General features: G+C 42.8%; 1 protein-coding gene across 2 annotated transcripts in view; it reads right to left on the bottom strand.

The window, feature by feature from the left end:
* The window catches only part of LRMDA (leucine rich melanocyte differentiation associated), a 1,057,234-nt gene that overhangs the window by 473,123 nt on the left and 557,389 nt on the right, over positions 1 to 26,722 (bottom strand). For both annotated transcript variants that reach the window (XM_044239885.1, XM_044239884.1), the window contains 2 exons: positions 11,915 to 12,041; positions 150 to 289 (listed from right to left, as the gene is read on the bottom strand). In XM_044239885.1, the coding sequence (XP_044095820.1) occupies positions 150 to 289; positions 11,915 to 12,041 (267 nt within the window). The remainder of the gene's footprint in view (positions 1 to 149; positions 290 to 11,914; positions 12,042 to 26,722) is intronic.

Here is a 26,722-nt window from a genome sequence, read left to right as displayed (position 1 = left end):
GTTTACCAAAAAGATGAACGTTTAGTATTATCACAGGAAGTCCACTGATAACTTACCCTACACCTACTGTTCATCCCATAATACCACCCTCCCCCACTCAAAGATGCTACTTCTCCATTTCCACCATATTCCAACCCCTGGATACTCACCTGTATCTCTTGTAGTCTTCCTCATCCTTTTCCAAGCTGACCAGCTCGTTGGGACAGGCCACATTGCCCAGCAGGCTGAGGTACTCTAAAGCTGGTGTCACTTCTGCCAGGTGATCAAGCAGACACTCCAAGTCAGTGATGTGACAAAGGTTAAGGATTTGGGTCCAGGGAGACAAAAAGCCTCGTAAAGAACGTAGAGGATAACTGGCAGACGGAGCACAACACCTGACAAGTCCCGTCTGCTCCCAAGAGATGACGTGGGGGAGGGCTGCAATCAACGTAGCTGTGAGGTCTCTGGCATGGCAAGTTTTTCACTCCTGCTCGGGACACAGCCCAACTTTTCTCTGGGCAAGGCTGGATCCAGATCACCTTAGAGAGAATGAATGAACTTAAGTGCTCATCACAGTTCTCTTTCCTATAGAGTTGTTTCCATGTGGTATTTGTCAATCCATAAAACTGAGTTTTTTGTTTTTTCTTTTTTTAGTAATAAAAGCAGGACATTATTTCCAATGCCCTCATTAAAAATATCTTCCCCTTTTCTCCTTTAAGGGGTAATTTATCATTAAAACATACAGGAATGGGACGGATGCAAGCAGGGACGGCCATTCTTTTAGGGTCTGAGGACCTAGGGCATTACTCAGTAGCTGCACTGGTGACAAGAAAGTACTGAATTAGGGGGAAAAGAAAACAAAGCTAGGTGAAGACAAATGGAATAAGCTAGGATATATTTAGTCAAGCCAGGCAGAGCAAAATGTATTTATAGATGAGAATCTGTTGTGAAACTAATACTCTATGAAGGAGAGAATGAAAGAGAAAATTCCAAGGAGGTCATGGTGGGGAGGTTGTGCCATGATCCATTCCCTCAATGGTATCCACTGTTCAGTCAAAGCAAACACTGAGACCCACCCAAACCAAATAAGTCAAGAATCATATAGGTTCAGGTGATTACAGATACTGGTAAGGACTTAATGACAACCTAGCTGTCACATCAATACACTTGGACTCCTGCCTTAAGCTACATGCAGAATATCTGAGCCCTAGGCAAGGTAATGACTAGACAGGCCACGAGCAGAGGCCATGACTACCAGAAACTTATGGAAGCGAGGTGTCAACCAGTATCACAGATGGAATGGGGTCTTTGCCAGGGAGTGACAGCAGAGCAAAAAGGGGCTAAGCATATCAGGATGAATGCCCATGAAAAAACCAAAGACTCAGAAAACCGTGTCCAGGAGTAAAGTCTCCTTGGCCTAGGAGAGGAAGGTGAAGCCAAAGAAAAGGGACACCCTCACTCTATCAGAATGTTATCAAACCATGAGATGCTATCCCCATTTTCTCAGATTTCATTTCCACACCAAATCCAAACAATGTCAAAATCCATTCCCTAATGTATGTGTTGAGGGGTCACCAAAAAGTAGCTCATTCTGTCACAGACAACCATTAGAAAGAGACTTTCCCCTGGCAAGAACCTTCCACAGATTCCTTCCCATTGGCCCAGTTTAACAGTTTGGGGTCTCAAAGAATAAGGCATTCTTCTCTTCTGCATGATAACCCTCCAGAGAGGTGAAGCTCACTATCTTCCTTAAATCTTATATTCTCCAAACTAAGTTCTGTTGAGCCTTCTTTATACACGGGCTCTGAGAACAACCTATGTGAGGACAAGTGCTATCCTGTAAGAGTGAGACAGAAAGAAAGGTGAGGGACAGCGCCCGCAAAAGAGGGAAACGCTACCAGGGTGTCAGAGCAGCCCACCCACCAAGGGCTTCAACTGGCCAACGTCATCCCCATTTCCTAAACAAGGCAGGACAATGGACACGGAAGTTATCAGTCCTTCTGATCTTGAACAAGTAACGCTCAGGATTAACCACAGTGGACCCCTGGAGTGAGGAGGATAGAAACAGGAGCATGTGGAGAAGACAAGTGAGAAGGTGCAACCAGGGCAGCAACGTTAGTAGGACACATGGGTGAGTGGCCAGAGTCAAAACATTAAAGCATTTCATCACCAAAGGCCAAATGTGTTTAGTACTGTTTAAAATACAGTTCAATCATCAAATTCTTTTTAAAAAATCATTTAAATAAAACCAATTAAAGTGACAATGCACAATTTCAGGGAAAATTGGGCTTTTCCTACAGGTTCTAATTCTGTAAGCTTCTCAGTTTGCTACACTAGAAAAAGCACCGCCTGCAGATGCTGGCAAAGGTACCTCATGGGGCCCTACATTTTGAAGTGACCTCCTCAAAATGTCTTAAGTCTCTGTCTGGTATCCAGAAACCAACAGGGAGCAAAATGTCATTCAGCTGGGGTAACCCATGCCTGGACTTGGACCTGCATGGGCCTCAGAACCAGTCCTGTTTCTCCCCTTCAGGGTTTGCTCCAACCCTCCACCCCTCACAGAGGACCCATCAGATGTTCCAAGGAGCAGTAGGACTCATGTCTATCAGGCTGTTCTGAAGCCTCAAGGCCAGGCCCTGGTGCCAGAAAGGGGGTTGGGGGGGAAGCTAGAAAAGCTAATCACTCCCGCCAGCCGGCATAGTATTTCTTTCGAGGGACCGTTAGACAGTGGGATGCCAAAATGGTGTGGACATATTGACCTGGGGTGATTCAAATTATTTATGTAGACAATGGCCCTAGAGAACTTAAGGAAAGCCCTTTCCACTGTTGATGACGAAGTCCAACCCAAACCTATTGCTTTTATAGGGACAAACCCCTTAAACTTTGGTTATTTTTCATCTACTGTATGAAGTGGGAATATGAAGGAATAGAACTCAAAACTGGCAAGACTTTTAAGTTGAGGAAATACTGGGAACCTGAGCTGGGCTGAAATTCCAGTTATGTCTAAACATCAAGTGAGCAGTGATGGGAAGCATCCCATACCACTGTCCAGGGAAACAGGTTTCATAGGTAAACTTATCACAAAGCTAATAAAGCTTGTGTGATGAGGGCTCCTTGCTTACATGGGGTCCTTGGGGGATAATTCAGTCACATGGTCATATATTTTTATAAAAATTTCAGAAGTAGGTTATTTAAAGAGCAGTCAGTTCAGATCACTGTCTCTCTCCACTAAAATGTGTATATATATATATATATATATACTCATATATATATAGTATAATTTCTGTATATATATGTATATATATAGTACAATTTCTGGAATTATATAATAAAGTTATAAAAGAATTGGAAAAAAAAAACCCAGGAAGAATGTTTTAATGTAGGTATGTCCAGTATAAAAAAATTACTTTTCTAAGCATTTTTATATTTGTGTTGTCAACTTAAAAGTTTTTAATTTGCCTTGATATATTTTTATTCCAAATAAACATTCATCTTCAAGCCTAATTTGGCATTCATAATTACGTAGTCTTTGCCTTTAAGAAGGCATCCCCAAATTTTGTAAGTTTCATACTCAACAAAATCTGAATCCAGCCCTGAGCAGGAGGTTGTGGAGAGTGGACACAATCAAACGTCTTTGTCATGGAAATTTCGTGGGAAAAGAGTCTACTGTCCTCAGGAAGCTTTAGCCACCATGTGCCAATGAACCCAAGGAATGGAGCCTACCTCATTTAGGGTATTTCAGAAACTACCCCACCTCTTCAGGACTTTCAGGTACCTGCTAAATGCTCCCCCAAACTAAGTCAGGTGGTCTCCCCCAAACCCACAGTAGTCAGAAATCACTAGCACCTACTCCATGGATTCTCTGGACCAGAACTTCTCCATTATGTTGCTACAACCACTGGAGGACAAGAGACAAGAGGAGTTTCGATTGGTTTCTCAGTCTCCTGGGTCAGCAAGGACAAACACAGCTCTGCCCTATCTGGCTGGGAGCTCTGAGATAGAATTTGTTGCATTCCTTTTTGTCAAGTTCATAGAAAATAAACGAGAGGCCATCAGCAGTGGGAACTTGTTGTCACAGACTAACAAAGACCAGGGCCATAGAGATCTTTCAGGAATTCTCCCAAGGGTGACATTCTGCCCCCCACCCCCCATTTTTAAAATGTGAAGCTATCTGGCATAATTTCAAGTTTCTTCAGCTGGATTCTAGCATACACCTGGCTTCCTTCATCAAGTCTTCTCTAGAGTACTTGACATTTATATTTTTTTCAGCGTTGTCTACAGAAAGTTGCCACTGCCGAGTCCAACTGTCATAGGTATGCTTGCCAAGGGAGACATTTTGCAGAGGGCCCAAGATCAAAGCAACATCTTGCCTTGAGAGTTTGGAGTATGAAGGAGTGGGGGAAGTCTTTGGGTATCATGTGCAGCTGTACAGGTCTATAACTGTTTCCCACGTAAAAATGGGAATGAACCCTCCCTCTATGCTCAGGCCCAGGTCAAAGGGCAGTACCTATACCACCCAGGTTTCAACCAGTGCCTAATATAGGGTTTCTGAATACTAACTACACATTCTGCACAATATACTCTCATTTTGAGTCACACACACACACACATCAGAATTATTGCATCCAAACAATAATTTAAGAAATGGGAGTCAAAAGTCACACAGTCAGTGAATGGAAGAGTCTAGATTCAAACCTAGATTCTAAAGACATTGTATTTCTAGGAGACAAGTGACTCATGATTTCCTAACACTTTAAAAAGGAATTTAAAATACTGAAACATGAAGAGTTCTATATGCTTTTGTGGGAGACCATCCAGCTGTGTTCTGTACCTCAGTTATTTCCAATTTGGCCTTATTCATTTAGAGCACTGAGACGTTAAATATCGGTAAAAGGTGCCAAGAAGGTGTAAAGACTTTGGGCGTTAACAAACTTGTGTCCCATGTACACATTATGCCATTTAAATCTGTCAACAATTCTCCTAAGTGTCTATCGCCCATTTTATAAAGAAACTGAGGCCTCAGACAAAGCACAGAGAATTCCCTGAGTAAGACAGTAAATTGCTGTGGGAAATCTAGTTTGGCCTTGGGCTCAGCTCACTGGTCTCCTCACCACAGCCCAGCTGTATGACACATCACACTACCCGTTCTTCCTGTTGGTTCTACAATCCATACTGTCTCTTCATATGTATGCTGAAGCAAACAGGGAGATAGAAAATGAAGGAATTGAGTGTGATGTAAAATGAAGTCAGCTTCTTACCCTTCCCCCACCCACCCCAAAAAGAAGAATGGGGAGAATCATTTGATTGTGCAAAGTATCTATATTTTCCTGACATCTCAGGTGTTCTGTTATTTGGGGTTTGGTATTCAGACATGATATGGCTGAGAGCATTACCAAGTACCCAACCCTACTGGAGAAGAGCCAAGCATAGTGTGTGTATGTACACGGGCATCTGTGTAGGAGAGAGAGAGAGAGAGAATATGAGCACTGGGGGAGATAAGATCAACTCCGTGTGGCCAGTGTGGCCACTGTGGCCAGTGACTACCAGGCCAGTCTAAATGAACCAAAGGAAGAAGAGTAAGACAAGCTATAAACCCAGAGATGAGGACGTAACACCAGCACTGACAGTGGAACAGAAGTAGAACAAAGAGCCAGCAGAACAAGGATGGGAGGTCAAGTAGGAGGTACGTAGCCCGAAAGTGAGGCATTGGTAGGCTGAGAAGAAATTTTCCAGATGGTGGGTCTGGGCTCTGAAATCCCTTTTACGGGCTCCATCAGCAGCTGGGAGCAGGGCTCGAGTGGGAGGGGCAAGAGCAGAGCAAGCACAGGCAGATGACTTCCCTCCGACATCTTAGTTCCTCTTCTTAAGCAGTGATTTTCCCTCACTTAGGTTTCAGGGTCTGGAGTTAGGAATTAACACGTCTGGGTTCTAGAGTGAGCCCTCCCACTGACCATCTATGTGACTTCAAAAAGCTCATATTCCCCCAGTTTTTTTGTAAAAAATCAGAGTATTCACCAGTGGTTCTCAATTCACAGAATGACAGGCAGGTGACTTTAGATTATAAAAATCAAAGATGCGTTCGAAATCTATACTCTGGCCATGGTTATAATGTGGCCCAAGTAAAATCAAGTAAGCTTACATAATTCTCTAGAATAATAATAGTATTAATAATCACCATTTGGTAGAAATTTAGAAAAACCCTCACAACAACCAGTGGGGTGGATACCATTATTGTCCCAGTTTTGCAGAGAAAAGCAAAGCATCAGGATAGTAAGTAAGTAGCCCAAGGACACGCAGCCAGTGGCAGAGTCAGAATACAAGCCCAAGAAGCCCGGCTTCAGAGCCTGCTGTTAACCACTACAGGACACAACCTCTTTCCAAAGGATAAAACAGCCCATAAACCACGTTCACAGGGTCCAGTAATGGAGCACTGGACAGTCATGCCTAACTGAAAGTAAAAACAAAATGGAAAACTCTACATATGCAAAAACCAAAACCAAAAAACAAAAACACCAAAAATTAAAACCAAACCAAACTTTACAAAAGAACTTCAGATAGAACCCCATTTAATAGTAAGCTTTCTCATATATTTAAAATAAGACTCAATTTATAAGAAAGAACTAGTACTTACCTTTGCAGAAGGTCAACAGTTACTTGATTCTAGGTTTCTCTATTACAAATGTGAGATAAATTCTTAAAGAGATAAGACATCAAGGCCCATGTGTAGGATTGTTATAGGAATGAGGCATGCCTCTTTGTATACACACCTGTATAGTCCCCTATCACACTGGCTCTACATTTGGTATGTGACTTGCTTTGGCAATAGGGCAGCAACACCCAAGATGCAAAGAGGGCTTGAAAGTACTTGTACATTCAGGCTTTGCTCTGGGAGCACCTGCCCCATGTAAAGAATCCTACACCTGCCTACTGGAGGCATGTTGTTCAGCCAACAACCAAGACCAACTTCCAGACATATGAGTGAGGCCATCTCAGACCACCCAATTCCACCCAGTCCTCTAGATAACTGTAGCTGCCTAAGAACGCAAAGCAAGATTCACAGAAGAACCATCCAGCCAAGCCCTGCCCAAACAGCTGACATGCAGAATTACAAAGAACACAGTTGTTGTTTTAAGCCACTAACTTTTGAGGTAGGTTATTATTCATCCAGGCTGATAGAGCCCAAGTCCAAAGCATTTCATGGAGTAGCAATAGCAGTTTGAAACATAGTAACTGTTAGAAGTTTCCGCAGTACTTCCACAAGACAATAGGAGACTCAGTTAGCTGAAAAGGTACAGTCAGAAATATTAGGTTAAGAGAATTCCATATGGTGTTACTCCTGCTTTTACTTGGCTTGCATTCTCTGGCTTCTGGGTCAAGTACGTGGGGAAATTAAACCAATCTTCATGATCATGCAGGAAGACCAGAGGAGAGATAAATCATGCTACATCCTGAAAGAGCCAATTAGTATCTTTTTTTAATCAGTGGGTAACGAAGTACTCCCCATCAGCACAGCAATATACCTAGCCAGCTTTATAGCTACACTATGGCCTTCTGCTTCAGTTCCTCCCCTGCCACTTTCATTTCTCCCTCAGCATTACCACTACAGATTGGAGAGGCTGAGGATTGGAAAGGGAAAGGCACTCAACCAAAGACAAAATCCTTCAGATCTGTAGAGCCAAGAAGCTTGCAAATCTCTAGTGATAGCAACACTGAGAATTCAACCATCCTCTGGCCCAATTCATTCCTTTAAAAATAAGAAACACATACACAATGGAATATTACTCTGCCATCAAAAAGAATGAAATCTTGCCATTTGCAACAACATGGATGGAGCTAGCTAGAGACTATAATGCTAAGTGAAATAAGTCTGTCAGAGAAAGACAAACACCATATGATTTCACTCATATGCAGAATTTAAGAAACAAAACAAACGGACATGGGCGGGGGGAGAAACCAAGAAACAGACTTTTAATTATACAGAACAAACAGATGGTTACTGGAGGGGAGGTGGGCAGGAGGATGGATGAAACAGATGATGGGGATTAAGGAGTGCACTTGTGATGAGCACCAGGTGTTGTAAGTGATGAATCACTAAATTCTACACTTGAAACTAATATTGCATTGTATGTTAACTAGCTGGAATTAAACAAAAACAAACAAACTTTGAAAGGAAAAAAATGAGAAACTTCCTACACAGCAAAGGAAACCATTTAAAAAATGAAAAGGCAACCTACTAAATGGGAAGAAATGACTACAAGTCATATAATTGATAAGTAATTTCTAAAATACATGAAAAATATATTTTAAATATATTTATATTTTAAAATATATAAAATATATGAAGAACTGGGGCATCTGAGTGGCTCAGTCAGTTAAGTCAGTTGACTTTTGATTCTGGCTCAGGTCATGATCTCAGGGTTGTGAGATGAAGCCCAGCCTCGGGCTCCATGCCCAGTGGGAAGTCTGCTTGAGGATTCTCTTAACCTTTCCCTCTGCCCTCACCCCTGCTATTGCTCTCTCTCTCAAAATGATAATAATAAAAACCAAAATAAATGGAAAACTCACATAACTCAATAGCAAAAACCAATCTAATTTAAAAATGGGCAAAAGATCTGAATAGACCAAAGACATACAGGTAGCCAATAGACACATGAAAAGATGCTCAACATCTTATATAATATATATATTATATATATTATATATAATATAATCTTATATAATATAATCTTATATCATATATATTATATATAATTTATATATATTTCTATAATTTATATAAATATATATAATTTATATAATATATATGTTTATATAAATTTATATAATTACATAAATCAATATATATTATATAAATCAATATATTGATATATATCAATATAATTATATAGATTTATATAATTGATATATATCAATATAATTATATAAATTTATATAAAAATATATATATAATTTAGCCATAAAAAAGAATAAAACCTTATCATTTGTCACAACATGGATGAATTTTTATGGCATTATGCTAAGTGACATAAGTCAGATCAAAATGAGTATCATATCATCTCTTTCACGTGTAATCTTTAAAAAACTATCCAGAATGAATTCCTATGAATTTTCAGCATATTCAGTGTCAGTAATGAAAATGAGTCCTCTAAAATGGAAGACAATAATGCTTAGCAAATTCACATGAAGCAGGAATCTTACTTATTAGTCTAACCTCATGAGACTGATGAGGTATTCTGTCAATTATCAATATTTACATCAATATTTATTCCATGTCTCCCCAAATGACAACAGTAACAGAGGAAAGCAATACTATAAACTACACATTTTGGACACTTAATTTACCCCGAAAATACTTTGCAGTGATTGATTATTATACAAATCAGAGGTTGATTAAAAAAAAAATCACCCAGGAGTTCCTCTGCAAACTGGGATTATGTGAAATGATGTTCTTTCACAGTTGGCGTGCTCTTCTTTTAATTGTTTTTCTCAGGCTTGTGCTGAAATAAACTTACATTTCTTAGTATGCACCAATTAATGTGACAGAGAACCGGCCAGGAAGTGTGCTGAGGGAGAAGAGGAATTGAGTTTGGGATTGGCAATTGTACAGCATTTACCAGACAAAGTCCTTATGGGTTGGGGTGTGGGCTTTTCGGGAAATCTTTTCTCCTGTCACTGTTTCTTATATTGCAAACGTGACAACATCTCAAGGCAGAGGCAGCTGCTTTTTTACCCAGAAACCTGTGTTGCTCACATTATCATAGCACTTTGATTCCAACATTCAAATAAGTCTTTCATACATTTCTTTTTTCCTTTTTTCCAGTTCTCTTAATAGGCAAGTGAAAGCCATGATGTCACACATACATACAAAATGACAAATAGAGGCTTCCAAACAAATAGAGGCTTCCAGACAAATAGAGGCAGACCTGTAGCTAAACTGCGTAGCTAAACGTGATTAAGCTGACTCATGAACCCAAGTCCAAAGGCTAGTACTTTACATCAGTATGGGACACAGGATATCAGCACTGGGGCCCAAAGAAGGAAACTTACCATTCAATTCTATACTAATAATCCTTCTGTTCTTGACTGATTTGATAATATCATCCAACTGATCACCTAAGACAGTCAAGGGAGCCAAAAGACACACTGCAATAGTTTTTGAACAGTGACTAGGAAACTTGGTTGACCAAAGGATAGGAGAAGAAAAAAAAAAAATCCATCAATATTGCATTATGGTATGGGTGCCTGGGTGGCTCAGTGGGTTGAAGCCTCTGCCTTCAGCTCCGATCACGATTCCAGGGTCCCGGGAACAAGCCCCACATCACGCTCTCTGCTCAGCGGGGAGCCTGCTTCCCCCTCTCTCTTTCTGCCTGCCTCTCTGCCTACTTGTGATCTGTCTGTCAAATAAATAAATAAAATCTTTTTAAAAAATTGCATTATGGTAAAGACTAATACTAACTTGTCGGTCCTTTCCTTCAACTTCTAGTACAGCGCCAATATATAATGGCCATAGTAGTATATTTTAAGTAATAAGGAAAATACTGTCTTATGACTTGAAATATAACCAGAGGGTAATAAATGGTCTGGCCTAACATTCTTAAAGCAGACATATGCATACACGGTAAAGGTAACATATATATCTGGGTGTTTGGTCTTTTTTTTCACACTCTAGGGAAAATGCCCTGATCCATTTTCTACTTCTAACTTACCATGTGAACAGGAGCAAGTGATTAAACTATTCTAGATCTGAAATGTTCCACTAATATAACAAGGTGAGTGGACTTCAACTCTGAAACAACAGAACAGAATAGAAAGAATTGTGGATTTGGCCACAGTTGAGACTAAATCCGGGATGTAGCATTCTGGTCAATGTCCGGCTTTGTGTTTACAGCTCACCTCTTTCCTCATTCAGACAAATGGACACCTTCTGCCAGGGTTTGGTAAGAACAAAAAATAATATGCTTAATATTACCCAGCACCATGTCTGACCCACAGGATCAATAAAGAACAGCTCAATAAAGAACAGCTGATGATAATCATTCTTTCATTTATTCATCCCACAAACATTCACTGAACCTCAGTTCCATTATTCTAGGTGTGAAGGATAAAGGAGTTAACAAAACAGACAACACTCCCTACCTCTCAGTTCACACAGTGGCAGCAGGGAGACCACACTGTACAGAAGAGCTAGCTGCCTAACACCACAGAAGGCTTCTGATTCCATTTTCAGCCTCTCGGTAGAACCCAGAACCCTTCATCCCCCTGAGCCTCATCCCAGGCTGGCTAGGTCCTCACCGACTTCCAGGAGAAGGCACGCAATAAAACGGCTCTGTTTGACTTCTCTCATCACCCCAGTAGAGTAAACACCACAGAGGGCAGGGCTATGCCTGGACTCACACATATCTCCCATCTTTGCCCCTTCCCCCTCTCCTGTGCCAGAACTCTTCTCCCAGCCTGCACCAAAGCCTTCCAGAAACCTCCGTGAAGGCTAAGTTCTCTTAGAGGCACCACCCCGGACTTCCCACCAGAGGTCGCCCTCCCACACAGGCCCAAGCAAACTGAACCCCGGCTCTGCCTTCTCAGCAGCAGTGACATTATTTTCTTTCTCTATTTTTATCTATTAAAAAGATTTCTTCACAGCCATAACTTAGATCTCTACACTAAAATGGAGCAACAGGAAGATATAATGGTGCATTTCATTTATGAATGACCTATAATAAATTACTCTGAAGTGTCCCGAGTGCCAGAAGACAGAACGCTTTGTCTGCCCATGGACTGCATTTCACATACTTTAATTTAGCTGACACATAAAACTCATTTGACATTTTGCAGGTATTTGTGTGGGGCGGGGGAAGGGTAAGGGGGGGGCGGTGTGTGCCTGCAGGGACCACTGCGGGGCAGGGCGGGGAGTGGAGGCAGCGGACAGAGCCAAGGATATCTGGTTCTTGTTGAGGGTTAAGGTATGGAGCCTGGGTAACCCTGGCAACACGAGGTCGTTCCCGAGCAGATTGTTGTCCAAGATGAGTTCCTCCAGGCTCCCGAACGCGCTCAGTCCTTCCAGTGACCTGCAATGACAAAGGCAACAGGAAAAATGATCCTGCACTAAATCAGGGAGGCCATTATGAGCCGAAATAAATATTTTAACCTTCCCTTTCAGGACTGGGAATAGTTTGGGCTTGGTGCCTGTCAGCAAAGTGAATGACAAGAATTAGTAGCGGGAGCCGGGGTGGGGGCGGCGGGGGAGAAGGGGCCGCTGGCACTCACCGCATCCTTCACGCATTGCCAACATGAAGGATGAGGGTCACTTAGTGAGTAGCCAGGATCCAAAACAAAGGGCTTCAGATACGGCCTGCAGGATAAATTTGTCAATGTCTTGTGCCTTCAGGCACCCAGCCTCGGCTGACCCTAACCTCCATTCCCAAGATAAATAACTCTGTCACAGTTCACCTTCATTCCCTGGACACAAATTTAAGTTGTCATCCATCATTCCTGCCCAGAAATATCATACCCCTCTTACAATAATAAATATAACTTCAAGTATCATTTCTTCGCGGTTCTCCTCTGCACAGTCCAGGAAAAGGCGAGGAAGGCTTCCTTTCTTTCCCTTCGCCGCCTTTGACTTTTTTTTCTCCCTCCTCCGCTTTTTTTCTTTACTAATCACTTCATTTGCTTCTGCCCAGTGTCCCTGTGGCTGCCCCAAAAGGCAGAGGCATCTGCTGAAGCACATGATCGCTCCAGCAGGAGAGGGCTGTTTCTTTTTCTTTCATGATTTTTCTTTTTGTTTTTGTTTTTGTTGGGAGGGGTGCGGCGTGGTGGTTTCAGGAAAGAGTTGCGGGAATTTCTGTTTCAATGCTCCTGGCTTGAAGTTACGGTTTTAATTTATGGAAAGTGGATTTCTCACTTTATTTTTGAAAGAAGCGTGGAATGCAGCAATGTAGATGTCAAGGCAGTAAATAATCAAGCATCTGAAAGAATTAAGTACCCGGCTCAGGGAAAAAAAAAAAAAAAAAGTATCAGAAAGGGAAAAATAGCCTTGTTTTTACATTTAGCTCAAAGTTAACTCTTAACATTATGGACTAAGGAGTGTTGGGGGGCCAGGGGTGGAGGTGCGGTGGGGGCTGGGAGGGGCAGTTGTGCGCATGTGCTGCCCAGGCCAGCAGCTCCAAAACGTTAATTAAAGAAAGCCGCCCGGTGGAGGGACTCGCACAGACACACGTACTCCCAGCTCGCTCACCTGCCAGAGCCCAGAGCCGTGCTGAGCTTGCACAGGCTGACAGCTGAGCTACGACGTCGACCAGAGGGCCGACTCGCCTGGGATCTCCTGGCTATGCTATAAAATGTGACGAATCAGGGAGATGTTGTCCACACTATTTATTCATTTACCGATAGCACTTTCATTACAGACCCTGCTGCTAGTGTGTGCAGCACCTGCAAGTCTGATGGGAGTGTGAACTTTAGCACCAAGGCTTTCTCAGGACAGTTGCATCTCCCTTGAGGGATCTCGGCCAAGCGGACTCCAGAACAGGGAGTCAGTGCCTGGGAGGTGGAACGGGAATTGGAAGACATGGAATCCCCAGACCCCACCAGGCCCAGAGCCCCCTCAGCATGTCCCATTCCTGCCTGACTCACCCCCAGAGGACACCCCCCCCCCGCCTTTGTGGGGCCCAGCACCCTGACCAGCCCTAACTCCTCAGACCAGCACTACCTGCTCCATGGTGAAAGGCGACATCACTTAACATTTGGGGATAATGGTCAATGGGGTCATTGTGTTTCATTTCTTCCTTTCTCTTCTTCCTCACGTCTCAGGGAGGCAAAACACAACTCACACACATGGAGCTTGGGACTCTGGGACTTTACCTCAGCTCTACCATTTACTCCAAGTAAGAACGTGGGCTTATCAACAGCCCAGTGGAGCTCTCTGGCTCGGGGCCGCTTCCAGCTCTCGGGATCTTAAGGAACACAAGCCAAAGAAGACTAACATGTCAATAGCAGATGCTGGTTCCTTTCCACACCTTCCTCCTTCCATTCTTTGATTTTTCTGGTAGCTATGACCTTAGCAGGCATGGTGGGGGTTGGGAGGAGTGTGTTCTGGATCCAGGGGAGGGGGGTAGAACAGAGGAGCAAAGAGGCTGAGGTATGAGGCCAGTCTGGCTTCTGCAGGGAAACTTCGGACCTTTCCTGAAGTTCCTTCCCCCATGAGGGTTAGTGAGTGATGATTCAAAAGTGCTTTTCAGGACAAGGAGGCCCTGTTTACCACAAGGGGAGTTAAGGCCACCTCCCTTCAGGGCGCCTTATGGATGGCTAATAAGTCCTTTGTTCACAAACATCAGTTGGGCTCTGGTCAAAGGCAGCATCCAAATACACATTGTTCCCGAGTTATGTTATGCAAATATAATACTCTTATCATAAGAATCAGCAAATGGTTGGCAACTGGCAAGCCAAAGAAAGCTCCCTTCCAAGAGAGCTGGGGGGAGGCAAAACACAAAATGAAGCAGCATGAAGAGGGACAAACAGGAAGGGGCAGCCTCTGGGGCAGAGCTCCATTCTGAGAGAGACCTCACAGAAGAGCGGGGCAAGTTCAGGCTCAAATCCCCTGTCACCTGTCTGGTTGTAAGATTCCTTTTGCCCTAATGTTATTAGCTGCTCAGCTAAAAGGGAATCATGCTATGTGGGGGGTTGCTAATTAATAAATCCCTGTCTTCATGTCATCGGTGTAGTGTGCACTTGGTGATTTAATCAGCTAAATTCAGAGCTGAGGGACTGGGAACAGGAGACAGGGTAGAGAAGGGTAAAACTGGAGAGGGCAGGGTTTCTGGGGCTTGGCTGGCATGTGGAGGCCAACACACACACACTTGGGGGAGGCTTTATTTTTTTGTTCTTTGAAAGTGTGACTTTTGTTGTTATGGTTGTTGCTCTTTTCGTGGAAGGAGTACAGAAATTTTTTGCATCAGTCTTTGCATGCACAGCCCTATATACAAGACGCCTGTGCAAAGAGGTGTGTGCTGTTAAACAAAATGACAAGGCAGACAAGGCTTTAAGGACCCACACAGATCTATGCTGTCTAATGGGACAGCTATAAGGAAAAGATGACGAGACAGCAATTTCTCGGCTATCACCTTGTGTGTGGACAGCAAAATGCACTTCAGACCCAAGAGCTCTGGTGGGGAGTGGGGTTGGGGCGGGGGGGGTGGACTGCCACTCCAGAGTACTCGTCCTCCACCTGGTTTACAGTCTGCAGATGTTTGAGGGCTGGGCTGGGAAGGCGAGGCAGGCACATCTGCGGTGGTCGGAGGCCAGAGTGGGAGGACAAGTCTTCCCCCACTAGCTCAGCCCAAGGAGCTGGAGTCAGGTCTCCCCAGACCAGTGAAGAGATGTCAAGGGCAGGCAGGAGACCAGGGTGTGGTTTGCTCGGGAAACCTAATCAGCACCCCGGAAGCCCATGGCAGGCTGCCTGCCTCCTGCTTCCCCAGCAGGAGAGCTGCCCGTGATCTCACCCACAGGTACCATCTAGGTTACCTCACTCACAGGGCTCTCCAGCTGGGCTCCCCGAGGAGCCGCTGCGGCTGCTGGGAGCGTCCCAGTGCCTTTTCCAAAGTCATATCAAAATGACAAAACATCACAACGCATTCAGCTCTAGCGGATTCAAACAGAGAGAACTTTTAAGTTTCCACTGTAATTAACCCTATCCTCGTTAAGATAATTATGATCAAGCTTCCTGTCACAGTTAATATCCCAGCATCATTGCCTGTGGCTCACACTCTGCCCTCATTAGCTTAAAAAAACAGCGGCACTAACCAGGCTGCCTTGGCCCTCTCCAAGCTGGGCCAGTGGTTGTGAGCTGCTGAGGAGGGGTCCTGGGCGGGGCATCAGGCCTCACAAAGGGGTGGCTGCTTGAACCCCAAACTCTTCTGCTCCTGGGTGGGCTCACACTCAGCAGCCTTCACTCTATGCCCGAAAGTTAGCCACTCATCAGAATGGGGAAGGAAGGGGCGCCTGGGTGGTTCAGTGGGTTAAAACCTCTGCCTTCAGCTCGGGTCATGATCCCAGGGTCCTGGGATCAAGCCCCGCATGGGGCTCTCTGCTCAGCGGGGAACCTGCCTCCCCATCTCTCTCTCTGCCTGCCTCTCTGCCTACTTGTGATCTCTGTCTGTAAAATAAATAAATAAATAAATATTAAAAAAAAAAAAAAAGAAGAAGAAGAATGGGGAAGGAGAAGGGCCAGGACCAAAGCAGAGCTGCTGGCTTTGGAATGGATGAGCTACGAAACCATAGCAACCCCTTCCTGCCCCTTACTCAGCAAAAACACAGCCAGAAAAGTCACCATAGGACACCTCCAGAACCCTCCATTCAAGAACTGCCAATCTTCTCCCTGCGGTATAAGCTGTGGTAAAAATTAGATCCCTCTTTTCTCAGCTCTCGGCCTAATCCAAGGATGATGCTGCGGCCTGCCATGACACAGGCAAGAAATGCGGACACAATTAACCACAGACCCGAAGAAGAAATGTCTCTCTCTGTGGAACCAGAGCTCGCCTCAAACCCAGAACCAAAGGTCAGGAGGATGTTCTCAAACCAATGAAGAACATAAGCTCTGAACTAAGATCTTTACCTATCCCCTCTACTATATCTATCCAGATATCCATATCCATATTTTTAACTGATAAAATGGGGAGCTATGGAGATTCAAGAGGACCTACCCTGTCTGTCTGCTGTTCACCACACTGGCTAGTCCTGTGGACCTGCCAGGGTTGGCAAGTGTCTGCTCAGTAATGCATCTTTGGGGATGATTGCCATCTGCCCAGCCCCTAACGAAAAGGGAGCTCACTGGAACCTCCATAATACCCAGAAAGTTGTCCAATGCACAGGGAGGGCTCAATATCCCCTTGTTGAGTGACTACGGCTCAGCCAGAGCCTATATGCCCTGTGTCCTGCTCAGAGGAAAGCTGACAGTGGGATCCCAAGGTCAGGACAAAGAGCAGGCCTCAGGGCAGCTGGCCAGAAGCTGGGAGGGGAATCCCTACCGTCCCATTCCTTCAGAGGCCAGAGTGCCTCCCTCTGCTTACCTTGGGCCCAGTATCTATGAACAGGCAGAAGTGACACCCAGTGAGTATGCACCCAGACACCAGAACTTGTTATTATTTAAATTCTTTTTTAATGAAGATTTTATTAATTGATTTGACACAGAGAGAGAGAACACAAGCATGAGGAGCAGCGGAGAGAGGGGGAGAAGCAGGCTCTCAGCTGAGCAGGGAGAACAATGCCGGGGCTGGATCCCGGGACCCCAGGATCATGACCTGAGCCGAAGGTAGATGCTTAACTGACTGAGTCACCCAGGCACCCCTATTTAAATACTTTTTTACCACTTGGAAATAACTGCAGCTCTGAGTATCCTGAACATTCCTCCTATTACCCTGGCTCCTCCTTGGAGACCCCAGACCTTTCTGCAATGTAGCAACTAAGTGGTTAATGCCCCCCCCAATATGGAGACCCTAAGAACCCATGTTCCAGCCAGGATCTTTCTGCCTGATCAGTGTAGCTATTAAATAATTTAAATATCACCCTTGAGAGCAGAACAGCAACCTGTATCTCTCTTACAAGACCCATCATGCCAAACACAGAGCTGGGTACATAGCAGGTCCTCGGGAAATGTCCACGAACTGACTGGCAACCGAGGCCATGACCAAAGCTACAAGGACAGGACAGGCAACACAGAGCTATACACAGGGGATGAAGGAAGGAAAAAGGATGGAACAACTATGATACGACTGCTCACATCCCAGAAAATGGCACATAGCCAGCATTTTAGAAAATACCATTAATCCAACTACACATGAGATATTCTTTCTTTCTGTCATAAAATTCTCTTTATATCCCATGTAAATGGTTATATATATCTATAATCTATTACTAGAGATAGCATATTATATATAAATATAGTACAGTACTAGACTTTGTACTATATGTACAGTTGGGTCTATATATGTTCTACATATTCTTCTGTCACTGAGGTCACTTAGCCAGGGAGAGATGTCCAACTAATAATATAAATCAGCTAATCTATATGGCAAGTATATGAACAGGGGACGAAAGTGTCTAAAACAAATGAATACGGAACAGGCTCATGGCTATGTAAGACAACGTATACTGACACCATACACTGTATATCATATGGGATTTGTCAAAGTCACCCCAAAGCCCTGTTGAGATCCCCATCAGGACAAATGATCCCTCGGCTGCACAGAATACCATTCAATACTGGTGAAGGAGACCTGAATCCAAGACCAGCCAAAAATCTAAGGTAGTTGACTAGGTGTTTGTTAACTCTAAGCAGGGCCAAGTCTGAAGCTGTCACACACTGAACCTAAGTAATACTAAGGAAACTGTTACTTATGATCCCTAAAGAGTTATGGAGGATGTGTAAGGTGCTAGAAGCCCAGAACTGGGTACTGCAGTAGCGGTTATCTGAAAAGGGAAAGAAGATTCTTCATACTTTGGATTCATAAGCTCACAGACTTATGATATTCTAGTCCAGAACTGGTTGCCTTAGGACAATGTAAATCATGTTTCTGGTCATGTTACCCTTTTTACTTGTACCACCAGAAAGCTCAGAGATAAATTGTGACTCAGATGTAAAAAGGCAACACCCCATAGTTTCTATATCTGCTTTCTAACTTCACAGTTGGGGCTTATTTTTTTTACAATATTTATATCTTATTTATCTATAGGGTGTTTTTTCAATTTTTTTGTTTTATTAATTCTAATAAGCTAGTTCACATCATTTGTAAAATCAAACAGGAGATATATACATACAAATTTGATACAGCATTGAGCATCAAACAGACAGTTTCTATACATTAAGACTAAGTTCTGTGAGACCATTTATCAATGTGGACAGTTAACTAGGAATAAAGATATATATTGCATACAGATTTCAAAAAGGCTTTGGAATAATTCTAATGATATCCTTGTGACACGAGAGCAAAAAGTGAACTAGAAAAGGACAACTTTAAGTCAAGCCATAACTGGTTCAAAAATATTCCTGAAGGATACCAATTAACAGCCCAGCTTGCTCCAAGGAAAGGTTCTGGGGACTTAGGTCCTGTTTTTGCCAATAACTTGGTTAAGGACATGTTCATCACATTTATGGGGTTCAAGATCCAAGAAAGCCATTCATGAAGATAAAGTAGGATCCAAAATGACCCTCTTGAAATCTACCCATTATTTCAGCCCAACAAGATGAAACTTCCCATTATCTAATGTAAAGAACTGTATATATATATATATATTTAAAGCCCAACTAGCCCAAAATAACTATTTGAAAAAAAAATTAAAAGACAGATGTAAATTGGGGAAAACCTTTGCAATCTAAGGTTTAACATCCTTAATATTAAAAGAGCTTTTGAAAAGCATTACGGAAAGCTGAAAATCCTCAGAGAACAAAACAAAAGACATGGAAAGAAAATTAACAAGGAATATATATGGTCAATAATGGAAAGCTGGGATAAAATTTCATCTTCATTGGGAATTTAAATCATTCAAATTAAACAAGATATTTTCATTTAACTAGCAAGTACATTGTTTCCTTAAATGTTAACATAGTCGTGTTGAAGTAACAGACTAACACAACTCTAATGGAAGAAAGAAACTGTTATACTCTTTCTGAATGGCAATTTATAATAAAAGTCTTAAAAATGAAAAAAAAAGGAAGAAGGAAAGTCTTAAAAATGATCATCTTTCATCCAGTGAGTCCAATAATTTATTCAATAAATATCAAAGAAGTGTTCCTGGTTTAAGTATGTTCACTATAGCATTATTTATAATAACAATGTAAATATGCTTAAATGCCCAGTGTTAAATGATTACAGGAAGCTCAATATATCTGTAAAATGAAATACCATGCCATAATTAAAAATGATATTATAGACATATACCTACTGATCCAGTAAAATTATCATGCTATCTGTTTAAATACCTAAGTTTAAAATACATATAACACATGCACATACAATCTCATGCATTCATGCATGAAAATTAAGTCTTCTATGTCTCCCCTCCATTCCCTGCACAAATTTTAATTTGTACCATGTTTTCCATAGTGATGGTTAAGAGTCACTAAAGTAGTCTGATGTTTCTAGTTTATAAACTACTGTTAATACACAATCTTGTACATAGGGACTTTATGACAATTATATACATACACATGTACATCTCAGTCTGTACATGTATTTATATACTGCATACTGATTAAGTGATCTCAGATATACACCACTAACTCCTGAGTTAAGGATATTTATCTTCTCTTTTAATGTTTTCACTAGTTACTAGATTTTCTATCATAAGTATTTTATAATCAGAAAGAAACTCCAGCAACTATTATTTCAAATAATTCCCCCAAACATGAGATAGGGAAGCCTTGGATAAAAAGCAGTGTGTAGAAAGAAGGTTTATATGAATCAGAAAAGTGGGGTTGCCTCCACAGAAGCAAATCTGATCCTACTCTACTAACCCTTAAGTAACTCCACCTGGAGCTTGGTTTCAGTTCTGAGTGCCAGACTCAAAGGGGCATCAGTACTCAGAAATACCACAGAAGGGGACTAACCAGCTGGTGAAGGGTGTTAAGAAACAGTGATGGAGACAGTCAAAATTATTTAACCAAAAGCAGAAGAGACCTCGTTGTTTCAAAGTACTAAGTCTCTGGCATTCCAGAAAGCAGAATCAAAAACCATTTGGAGAAAATAATGTAAGTTGGAAGGAGAGGTCTTGAATTAATTTTTAAAAACTTACAAAAACAGAGAGCTGTTCACCAAAGGATTGAGCTGCCTTCTGAGTATATGAACTTGATCAGAGGCTAGAGTCATGGAGAATGTTTAGAAGAGATTTCTGCATAGACAATGAGATTTGGGGGTGCGTGGGTGGCTCAGTGGGTTAAAGCCTCTGCTTTCGGCTCAGTTCATGATCCCAGGGTCCTGGGATCGAGCCCCGCATTGGGCTCTCTGCTTGACCAGGAGCCTGCTTCCCTTCCTCTCTCTCTGCCTGTCTCTATGCCTACTTGTGATCTGTCTGTCAAATAAATAAATAAAACCTTTTTAAAAAAAATTTAAAAAAAAAAAGATGAGATTTGGTGACTAATATTCTACCCAGATTCTGTGCCTCTCCAACTGGAGCTCCTTCCTTGGTAACTAACATTTACAAGGGCTGCCAAGAGCTGCTTCTTCCCTGCCAGATAGCCTCAATGGAAAGAGGGCAGCAGAGAGTTCTAGCTCTGTCATTCTCTATCACGCTAAACTCTGTGCCTTTTCCTGATCCTCTCACTGGGACTGTGTAAAGCCTCTTTAATGCTTCCTTAACTATGGGGATACCTCCATAATTAAAAGGCACATGTCAACACACTGGCCTCTCAACTAAATGTCAGAGCTGCATTCTAAAATATGACTTGTCATGGTCTTCTTCTTAGACTCATAGACTTGGAATTCCAGGGAAAATTGAGGGTGTTCTATCCTCTACAGAAGGTGACTAATGATTAGAGAGGCGAAGTGGCTTACCTAAAACCATATATAGTAACCAAGCCATGTTCAGAACCTTTAGACATATAGGGCAGCTCTCCCCCAACTGAACTATGCTAACACACCTGTAAATAATTTGTAGTGGAGATCTAGAAATTCACCATTGCCACATCCTTTATCCAAACACTGTGTATAGCTTTGTGATCCATAACTTGTGTGTCCTCAATCATATTGATTGAAGGAGATGGTCTTCAAATTCTTTTGTCCTTTATCTACCCTCTCTCCTGACCCTCCTAGAATAATTCCCTAAAGAACTAATTCCTACCTTTTTTTTTTTTTTAAGGCGCACTTCATGAGATGAAGGATGCTTTAGGCAGAAATGGGTTGAAATTCACCAATTAACAGTCCACCCCTTGGCATGTGCCTCTACAGCTCACTCATTCATTTCACTTCATTCATTCATTCGCAAAAAGGTATCGAGTGCCGATTCTGTGCCCAGTACTTGGCTAATCTCTGGGTCTCTGAAGAGGGCTGTGGCATGCTCCCCGACTTTAAGCAATACAGGTTGGCAGGGAAGGAGTTACCAGATAACACAGGGTCATGGGTTAGACTGGGATGGTCAAAAACACTCTAAGGAGGGGGAGGGTTAGGGAAGGTTTCAAAGAGGAAGTGGGCTTGAGCAAAGTCTCAGTCCAACTGAATTCTAAGAAGTGACCATCTTCTTACACTTTATGCCAAATTTGGTGGCAAAGGAACCTAAGAATAGATAACTAATCCTGGCGTTCAAGCAGTCACCCCTCCAAAAAGCTAACCTAGCACAAGAAAGCACATATGCAATACACACTTCCGGCATGGCAGATTCTCAGGGAGCACCTACCTCCAGGGCTACAAAAGATGCACAAATCGTGGTGCCTACTCCCAGTGGCTTCATTATCTAGGGGAACAGAGAAAAAAGCTGGACTTGAAGTGAGAAGAAATCAGAGAGGACAGCACGTTATTAAGAAGCGTGGGTAACATGGACTCTAGAAGTGGAGAGGAAAGAAATGAGGGCTGCAGTGGTCACCATTTTCGGCACACCTCTCCCCTGTTTGTCACAAAGTTATTTCAGCAAGTGAGTCCCTATAGACGGAGCTGAGAACCAGGCACCCTCCGTAGGAATAGGCTGGATGTCTCCCTATCTGGTCATCACCGCTCTGCCCATCTGGCTGTCCTCCAACGCCTCTCAGTGAATCTTTCCTGCATTTCTCCCTCCCTGGTGATAGGGTTTGGTCTGGGCTTTGATTATGTCTCTAAAATTATTTTGATTCACGGCTTGAGATTTTACAAAACCACACATGCACGCATGGAGCCTGTGGCCTCAGGATCTTGTTTGTTTTTAAGAGTCTGAAGAGTGAGTTTGTTTGGCGGGTTCTATAAATGGAGGTTTTCTTTACTAGAGAGATGTAAGGGAGTGGACATGGTGTGCTGCAGCCGCGGTATGTGTGCACGTCGCCATGGGGCGGAATTCAGCGCCTGGTGGGGGAGGCGCCCACAGCCATTGGGCAAACATATGTTGGGCCAAGAACACAGCTCTTCAACCTCATGAACTGTTTGCTTGAAAGATAACAGTGTCTCTTCCACACAAGACTTTCACCACCCTCCATAAAGGGAATTTTTAATTCAACAGATGGTGTCTACTCATTGCAAACCAACCAGAAAGGGAGACATTTACACGGCTGTGCCTCAAGGCCCTAGGGACCCAGAGGGGCCCTAATCAAATACTTGTCCAAAGACCAGCTCCCCATGGGCAGGGCCCCCTGGAATGGAACCAGGCCAGGAACACCAGTGAAAATATGCCAACTACTGATTCTGTGAGGTCCCAGTTGGCTGAAAAAGGTGAAAACATGTTTTCTGTCCCAGACTACAAGATAGCTTTACATCTCCTGAAAGAAAGAAGGCCCTCGGTGATATGGTGACCTCCAAAACTGGCTCACTATTGGAGCCATTTCCCTTCTTTCAAAACAGCCCTAGCTCTGTGCTTCACAAAACCTTTCAAAGAACAACTTTGTTAGGTTTGCACTCCATCTCTTATAATGGCACGTTCTGGGCCCCAAGGACCAACACCTAACAGAGGTAACAGTTTTAGGGACAAAAAGGATCAAATGCTTGCAGATGTGGAGCAGGATGAACAAGAGATTTTCCTCAGACTAAACCAAGGTTCTTTGAACAAGAGATTTTCCTCAGACTAAACCAAGGTTCTTCCATCTCCCATTCTGCCTCTTTGGTTACTTGACTGCTGCTCCTGGGGGTAGAATGCCATGGTGGTGTTTTCACAGAGAATGTGGTGTTTGAATGGAAACTACCTTGTCAACTCACTGAAGCGAAACACAAATGTGGTAAATAGAAACACGAAGTAAGACCACTAAATTTGGGCCCATGATCTCTGTTTTCAAGTTCCAGCTATAATTTTCTCATCTATTGTAGTGGGAGAAAAATCCCTGACCTATGCACTTTGCAGTTATTGTAATAGGGAAGACATGAGATAAGGTATCTAAAAGCAAGCCTAGTAGGATAAGGATTGATATTTTAAAAGATTGTTTTTGAACAACAAAAAAAGTGTGTACTTTATTTTCAAAAGAGGTAATTAGTTAACCTCAGATAAAGAAGCGCTGGTAGGTAAAGCTCCAAAAGAGCTTTACAAACATGTATTCAGAACCATCAGACAACATAAGGAAATGCCAACATGTGAGAATTTCTGTCTGAAGAATGACCAGGGACCCTGACTCTTGCCCTAGTCACTACTTTCCTGCAGTCAAAATTCTTGCCCTGCTCTGGGCCTCACTTGACTCTTTGCAAACTGGGGAGGCTGGACTCAATTATCTTAGATGTCTGCTCATGTACTAACATGCTCTGCTCTAAAGTGGTTTTCAGGAGAAAAACTCCCAAATCAAGCTAAAGTTTTATCCTTGCCTTACTCATGCCATCACTCGGTAAAAAGTTGAGCATAAATGTAGCTGGCCATCATCAATCTTCATGTGGCCAAAAAGATGGAAGTTGGAGGGTAGCAGGGGGAGGGGGAGAGTTTCAAATCTCGAGTAGGAAATCTGATTAACAAAATATTCTGGGAGGGAAAAGTTGGGGGAGGAAAACACTCTCCCTCAGCCCCCTGCATTTTTTTTTTTTTAACTTTTTTAACATCCAAGACTAGGGAGTGACAGGCTAAGCGACACAGTGTTCAGAGGGCAAAAGATAAATGTTTGATGAATTGGCCATTGGTAGGGAAGTGATGGGCTTTGTATGTGCATAATGGCCAAGCTGCCTTTCCATGCCGATAGTCTGCCAAGATAAGAAGCCATAATGAATAGACCTTTAGATGCCCTGGACAGAAGCAGTTTTAATTTGACTGGTTTTAGTAAAATTAATTTTAAAAAGAAGAAAATGGCAGAAGGAAGATGAGAACAATTTTGGAGAGACCAGAAGGACAGAGAGTTATATATATCCAGAGTGGACACTAACCACTGGTTTTTCCACTCTTTGTGCTAGCCGAGTCAACAGAGGAAGAAAGTTTGATTTTGTTATTTATTTAAATCATCAAAAAGCCTGTATGTGCCCAATACAGTGATGAGATACTTAAGACACGGAAATTAAATAGCCTGGCTAAACAGAAAAGTACTTTAATAAGTACAGAATGGATTATTCATTCATTCATTTACTTGTCCTCAATGAGGGTTTACTGAGCACCCCTTATTCAAGCTTTGGGTGAATGAAACCAGTCTGCTCCCACTTGTGCAGAGCCTGATGGGCTCAGATTTTCTAGCAGGTTCAAGAACTCCTACTTTGTTAGATGCTCTCCTCCAGGGGGGTTACGCATGAATGTCTTAGACACCTCCTACCCCCCAGGTAGCTCATTTCCCATTTCCATATTTTTTTTAAAGATTTTATTTATTTGACAGATAGAGATCACAAGTAGGCAGAGAGGCAGGCAGAGAGAGAGGAGGAAGCAGGCTCCCCGCTGAGCAGAAAGCCCGATGCGGGGCTCGATTCCAGGACCCTGGGAACATGACCTGAACCGAAGGCAGAGGCTTTAACCCACTGAGCCACCCAGGTGCCCCTCCCATTTCCATATTTATACTCTGATTTGGGTCCCCTTGGCTTCACTGAGTTTACTAGACAGTTTCCATCACAACGACACATTGCTTAATGAAAACCCCACAATGGCTTTCTCATGCCTAGAGTGGCAGTCAATCTAGCCAGGAGCGAACAGGAGAAAAGAGGCTCACATTAGCTCTAGAAAAACTCTAGCTATGCCCAAAATTAAATTCCCTTGTGGACCTTGTTTGTTTGTTTTCATATGCAAAACTTGGAGCTGGGGCAGACATCTCTTCACTGACATTATTTGCAGTATTGTATGGATCAGACACACTGTTAGGCCTCAAGGTGCAAATACAGTTAAGATATTATCCTGTCCTCAAGGGATGCATGATCTCATGAAACAAGAGCAAAAACACAGTTAAAACACAGTGAGATCTAAATGCTCCTTCTGCCTTCAAGTGACCATAAAATATCTCTAAGCTCCCATATGATATCCACAATGTCCTAAGATTAGAGTCCTAAGCTCCATTTTTCCTTTGATTTTTAAGACAAAGTATAGAATTACAAAGAAGTTTGGTTATCCAAGCATTTAATGGTCACTTTCCATAATACCATACATTTCCCAATGTTACAAGAAATAATCCTATGCAAAATGCAACGTTAAAAATACACCCCCCCACCCCACCTCTGAGGGTATACATTTTTCCATGACTGCAAAAGGAAAGTCACTCATTACTAAGCAGCTCAGTGAAGCTCACACTACTGGAGAATATAAAGTTTTATGAGCAGGTCTCTCCTTCTCTCTCTGGGTGTAAGTGAGAAAGTGAATGCGAGAGAAAGCTGGAGAGGTCTGGCTCAGGAGCCCAGGGTGAATTATAGACTGCCGCTCAAGATTCACAGCTCTTCATGGTAGGAGGTTAATATTCTCACATGTCATTAGGTCTGCTGGCTCTCCTGATGGTTCATTGAAGCAGGCAGCAAATTATTTCCTCATGCTGCAGAGGACAGCACACTTCAAAGCAAGGGAACTCAGGTCAGGATAGGCCTCCGGGTGGATTAATGACTTGGGATCACCAGGGGTTGTCTATAGGTAAGAAGGAGCCTGAAGCTTTTGACAACACTAACTTTTTGATCCATCTTCACCTGACTTTCAAGCCAGACCTCCAGATTTTATT

Source organism: Neovison vison, chromosome 2, assembly GCF_020171115.1.
Source record: "Neovison vison isolate M4711 chromosome 2, ASM_NN_V1, whole genome shotgun sequence".
Taxonomy (NCBI): domain Eukaryota; kingdom Metazoa; phylum Chordata; class Mammalia; order Carnivora; family Mustelidae; genus Neogale; species Neogale vison.
Note: the sequence above shows the minus strand (reverse complement) of the source record. Positions and strands in the feature narration are given on the sequence as shown.